The sequence below is a fragment of the Leptonychotes weddellii genome, chromosome 15 (genome assembly GCF_054177405.1).
Source record: "Leptonychotes weddellii isolate Sample4059 chromosome 15, ASM5417740v2, whole genome shotgun sequence".
NCBI classification, from domain to species: Eukaryota; Metazoa; Chordata; class Mammalia; order Carnivora; family Phocidae; genus Leptonychotes; species Leptonychotes weddellii.
In genome coordinates, this window is record NC_138383.1 from 51,037,505 (window position 1) to 51,042,997 (window position 5,493).

Consider the following 5,493-nt stretch of genomic DNA (forward strand, 5'->3'; position numbering starts at 1 on the left):
GATCATACTTCTCCACGTGCACCCGAGCAGCTGAACATTACCAGAAAAAATGTTACTGAGCTGGACCTATGGGCTCCACTTTCAGTTCATGACCACAAACTGCGTGTAAGCCCTCGGCACTGAGACCAGTGGCCTCGTGTCTCGCTCAGCCTTCAGCCTACGGTGCTCGGCGCGCTCTACCAAGGTTCTCCCAACAAGGTGAGCAACCCACATTCAATCTGTCAGCAAGCCCTTCCTATTTTACTTTTTTTTTTTTTTTTAAAGATTTTATTTATTTATTCATGAGAGACAGAGACAGAGAGAGAGAGGCAGAGGGAGAAGCAGGCTCCCAAGGAGCAGGAAGCCCGATGCGGGACTCGATCCCAGGACCCTGAGATCATGACCTGAGCCGAAGGCAGACGCTTAACCATCTGAGCCACCCAGGCGCCCAAGCCCTTCCTATTTTACTTCCAAAATGTATCTCAAACCCTTTCCCCATCCCCTTTCCCATGTCTGTTTTACCATCCCTGCCCCTGTCCTGGTTCAAGCCATCCCATCTTTTGCCTCATCTTGTGCAGTACGCTTCTGACTGGTCTTCCAGAAAACTCTTCTCTTTTCTATAAGCAAGGGAGCTTTAGACCATGTAAATTAGATCACACTCCGCCCCCGCCCGCCCCCCCCAGGCTTCCACTGCAACTGAGCTAATCCAGACTCTTTGTTGTGGTCAGCAAGGCCCCTAGCAAGATAGCCCCTGCCTGCCTCCCCTGTGCCCCCTCTTCACTGGGCTCCACTGGACCCACCCCACCCACGCTGACCTCTTACCTACCTCAGGGCCTTAACAGGAGCTGCTTCCTCTGCCTGGAATGCTCTTCCCCAGAATCCTCAATGGCATCCCCTGTTTGCAATGCAGATCTCAGTCCAAATACCTTCTCTTGAGAGAGGACTTCCCCGACTACCTTATCTAGTATAGACCCTTTTGCTTGAGTTATTCACTCACCCTATTTATTCCCGTCATATCACTTATTGTAATCCAATGCTGAATTGTTTAATATTTGTTTAGTTTTTTACTCACTGTTCTCTCCTACTGGATATCAGTGCCATGAGAGTAGGGACCTGACCTGATTTGCCTAGTTTACTCCCAGACCTTGTCTTAAAAATCACCTTATTTATTTATTTTAATTAAATATTTTATTTATTTATTTATTTTAGAGAGAGAGCGCACATGAGCAGGAGGGGTAGAAGGAGAGGGAGAGAATCCCAAGCAGACTCCATGCTGAGTGGAGCCCAATGCAGAGGTCGATCTTATGACCCTGAGATCATGACCTGAGTGGAAATCAAGAGTTGGATGCTTAACCGACTGAGACACCCAGGTGCTCCCCACCCTTATTTTTTAAAGATTTATATATTTATTTTAGATAGAGAGAGAGGGAGTGAGTGGGGGTAGGGGCAGAGGGAGAGGGAGAGAAAGATCTCAAGCAGACTCCACCGGAGTACAGAGCCTGACACGGGGCTTAATCTCACGACCCGGAGATTGTGACCTGAGCGGAAATCAAGAGTCAGACACTCAACCAACTGAGCCACCAGGTGCCCCTAAAACCCACCTTTAGCTTATAGCAGGTGCTCAAGAAACACTTGTTAAGTAAATGAATACAAAGTTAGACAGGTGAATGTGCCGATATAAGCCTCTGGTGAAAGATCTGCACAGGAGATAAAGATTTGGGGATTATTATAAGAGATAAATCTAAATAAGCAAGGTATGGGAGGGAACTTCCTTAATCTGTTAAAAGGATCTGCAAAAAAAAAAAAAAAATCTGCAGCACGAGACTTAGTAGTGAAACACTGAAACAGTCCCTATAAAAATGGAAGAAGACAAGGATGCTCACTACCCTATCTTCCAGGCAATTCTGCTGGAGATCCTAGCCTGCATAGTGAGGCAACAAAGAGAAACAATGTTTCAAAAGAAAGACATAGAAATGACATTATTTGGACACACATTATTTTTGTAGAAAATCAAAATAATCTATAGATAAGTGATTAGAGTTTAGTGAGGTTTCTGGATCAACATACAAATATCAATTGATTTTTTTTTTAAGAGTTTATTTATTTATTTGAGAGAGAGCAAGAGTGAGAGAGAGAGAGAGAGAGAGAGAGCATGAGCAGGGAGGGGGGGCAGAGAGAGACGGAGAAGCAGGCTCTCCGATGAGCAGGGAGCCTGAAGCAGGGCTCAATCCCAGGACCCCAGGATCATGACCTGGGCCAAAGGCAGAGGCTTAACAGACTGAGCCACCCAGGCACCTCTCAAACGCTTTTTAAAATAATTTTTTATATACCAGGAGAATGCAGACTATCTCATTATCCTATGTTCATCTCTATATGTAAATGAAACAACCATTGTTTCACCACAAAACTCACTGTGAGCACAATTAGTTACAAAAAGAGAGCACCCTATAGACCTACCAAGGTGTGTTATCACCATACCTTAAAATACCAGATGTCACAAGAGAACGCCACAAATATCCAAGAAGAAAAAAACATAGGTCACCTACAATGGAACAAGAATCAACAACATTGCTGGATGCTACAAGACAACGGATAAATACTTTCATACTTCTGAAGAAAAATAATTTTATTTTATTTATTTTATTTTAAAGATTTATTTATTTATTTATTCATGAGAGACAGAGAGAGAGAGAGGCAGAGGGAGAAGCAGGCTCCCAAGGAGCAGAGAGCCCGATGCGGGACTTGATCCCAGGACTCTGGGATCATGACCTGAGCCGAAGGCAGACGCTCAACCATCTGAGCCACCCAGGCGCCCGAAAAATTATTTTATTTTATTATTTTTTTTTTAAAGATTTTATTTATTTGACAGAGAGAGACACAGCGAGAGAGGGAACACAAGCAGGGGGAGTGGGAGAGGGAGAAGCAGGCTCCCCTCAGAGCAGGGAGCCCGATGCGGGACTGGATCCCGGGACTCCAGGATCGTGACCTGAGCCGAAGGCAGTCGCTTAACCAACTGAGCCACCCAGGCGCCCAAATTATTTTATTTTAAACATAAAATTCTATACCCAACTAAGCTGGCATTAAGTTATAGATGTTTAAAACTTTGACATTATTGGACATAGAAGGACTTAGAAAATTTGCCCCATATATATTGCTCAGAATTATCTGAGAATATGCTCCAGCACAAGGAAGGAGTACACAAAGAAGAATTACACTTGAGATCCGGGATGAGGTAGATGGAGCCCAGGAGAGCGGTCAAGGGGAACCCTTCAGAAGACTTCCCGATGGCAGGCATGGCTCAACGCAACCAGGCCTGATGAGAGGGGTTTATACAGGCTTCAGGGAGGGAGATTGCTAAGAAAAAGGGCTTGATAGAATACAGTAACAAGGGGGTGGGATAGGGAAAGGAAGGGTATTGATTATAATCAAGACACCACAAGGAAAACAAGGTATAATCAGAAACTCTAGGCCAAAAAAAAAGTCTGTGTAAGGAACAAATATAATTATAATCCATTACAGTCAACATTTACAAAGTCACAATAGTGTAAAAACTGTTGATTGATATAACAACTATTGATATAAAAGGTATTGATATAAATGTGATGATTTAATGATATTAGGAGAATAAAGGTTGGAGGGTAACATAAAAGTTAAATCCTCATCTGTTACAGCAAGAGTATAGAGGGTCTAAAATGGCTGAGTCAAGAAAAAGCATTAAAGTATCTTATTTAGAATAAATGGAGGTAACCACCAGAAGAAACTGCTTTGAGCGGTAAAGGCGATTGGCCGGGGCAAGCAGAATTTAGTGGTGCGGAAGGCATACACGAAGAATGTGTGTTTCCAAAGAAGTCTCAGTACACTGAGTATGAACTATGTGTATTTACTACTTTGATAAAATCAAAAATTTACTTTAAAAGAAAGATCTCTAGTCCAGAACGGAGGGGGGTTTTCGGACACTGATTTTTTTTTTTTTTTTTAGGGTGGAGCTAAGGAAGCTTCAGGGCCCCCGTGAGGGCTGAAATTTCTTCTCGCTCTGTAGCATTTCTGAAAACCCGCCTCAAGAGATCCAGACAGAGGGGCCGCTCGCGGTGATTTACTTTCCCCCCTCTAAGTAAATAGACATCTCCGAGCCTTCCCGGGTGCGCCTTTTCCTTAGAGAAACTGAGTCCACTTTAGGCCTCACCCAACCCGGTTTGTTCCCCTGGAGGTGCTGGAGTCAGGCTTCCTGTTCAGGGTTCTAGGGGAGGGTGAGGCCAGTCTTCTCTGTAGTTCTTACGACCCGGACGGAGCGGACTACCCGGAACCCGGAGACTAAGCCTTTGGAGGGGAGGAAGAGAGCTGCACGTTCCCGCGTCTTCCCACGGCCCAGCTGCAAACATCAGCGCAGGCTTAACAGGTATTTGTGGAAGGCACAGGTGGATCCGAGCGCCCCGCGCCCCGCACCTCTGCCCGCAGGCGCCTTTCTGGACCGTGTTTTGAGTTTGCTCATCTCAACTGCCCTACTCATAGATCATTATCTGTGTTTGGTCGGTTCCTACTAGGAGGGGAGCAACATTCGTTGACTTCAGGAATCTTTTCGCGCATTCTTTCTGTAAAGTGAATTAGCAGCATACATTAAGTCTGTTTGGGGGCTTACTTAAAATGGGGCACACCAGTAACTAAGTTCGGCTCTAACAGCGACTGATTCTCAGTCGCCAACAACCAGGCATCCACAGGTGGCTCCAGACCACCTGCTTCAACCCCGAGGGCGAATGCCGACGCTCCCCGACCTCTTCGTCATGGCGTCCGCGGGGCGTCGGCCAGCGGCGGCCCCGCCCCGGCGTCTGTCACGCGAGACCTTCCCAAGATGGCGGCGGCCGGGGGGGGGGAGCCGCGCGCAGGGGGCGGGGTTCCGCCGCTGGGGGCGGGCCGGGCGGCCGGGGGGTCGGGCTTGCGGGCGGGCCGAGCCGAGGTGGGCAGCCCCAGCGCGCCTGCGCGGAGCGGCCCTGCGTGCAGTGAGGCAGTGGCGGGGGGAAGGCACCGGCGGGGCCGACGGGCGGCTTGAAGGAGGGAAGCGGGCTAGCGGAGTCCCAGTGCGCGCCGCGGCCGCCCGGGCGCCCTCCCCTTCCGGGTGTGAGGCGCTGTGTGGAGCCGAGCCGAGCGGACCCGCGCCGGCAGCGAGGCGCTGCTCCCGCCGCCCCAGCCCGGCCTCCCCCGGCTCCGGCGCTCCCGTCGCGGGGGCCCGCGTTCCTCGGCACACCCGGCTCCAGGCGCCCCCAGAGCCTGCGCTCGGCCCTCCGAAAGCCCCGGCGCCGGCCCGGGCCCTCGGCGGGAGGATGACGGAGCTGCAGTCGGCGCTGCTACTGCGAAGACAGCTGGCAGGTGAGCGCGGGCCGGCGGCGGGGCGCCGGCCGGGCCGGGCCGCGGGCAGCCGCGGCCGCCAAGTCCTCCCTCCTGCGGGCGGGCGGGCCGCTGGCGAGCCCGGGGCGCCCGTCCGCCTGGGCCGGGCACTTGGCCGGCGTCGGGAGGGTGTCG

The 5,493-nt window shown here is 50.2% G+C and overlaps 1 protein-coding gene across 2 annotated transcripts in view; it reads left to right on the top strand.

Moving 5' to 3' along the window:
- The first annotated feature begins 4,978 nt into the window (after positions 1-4,978).
- Positions 4,979-5,493, top strand: part of UBE2G1 (ubiquitin conjugating enzyme E2 G1) — a 103,459-nt gene continuing 102,944 nt past the window's right edge. Inside the window, exon 1 of one of the 2 annotated variants that reach the window (XR_014140676.1) lies at positions 4,979-5,340. Coding sequence is in view for 1 of the 2 variants with exons in the window: in XM_081805931.1 (XP_081662057.1) it covers positions 5,295-5,340 (46 nt within the window). In the remaining variant the exon portion in view is untranslated. The remainder of the gene's footprint in view (positions 5,341-5,493) is intronic. The other variant, XM_081805931.1, reaches the window with a different exon arrangement.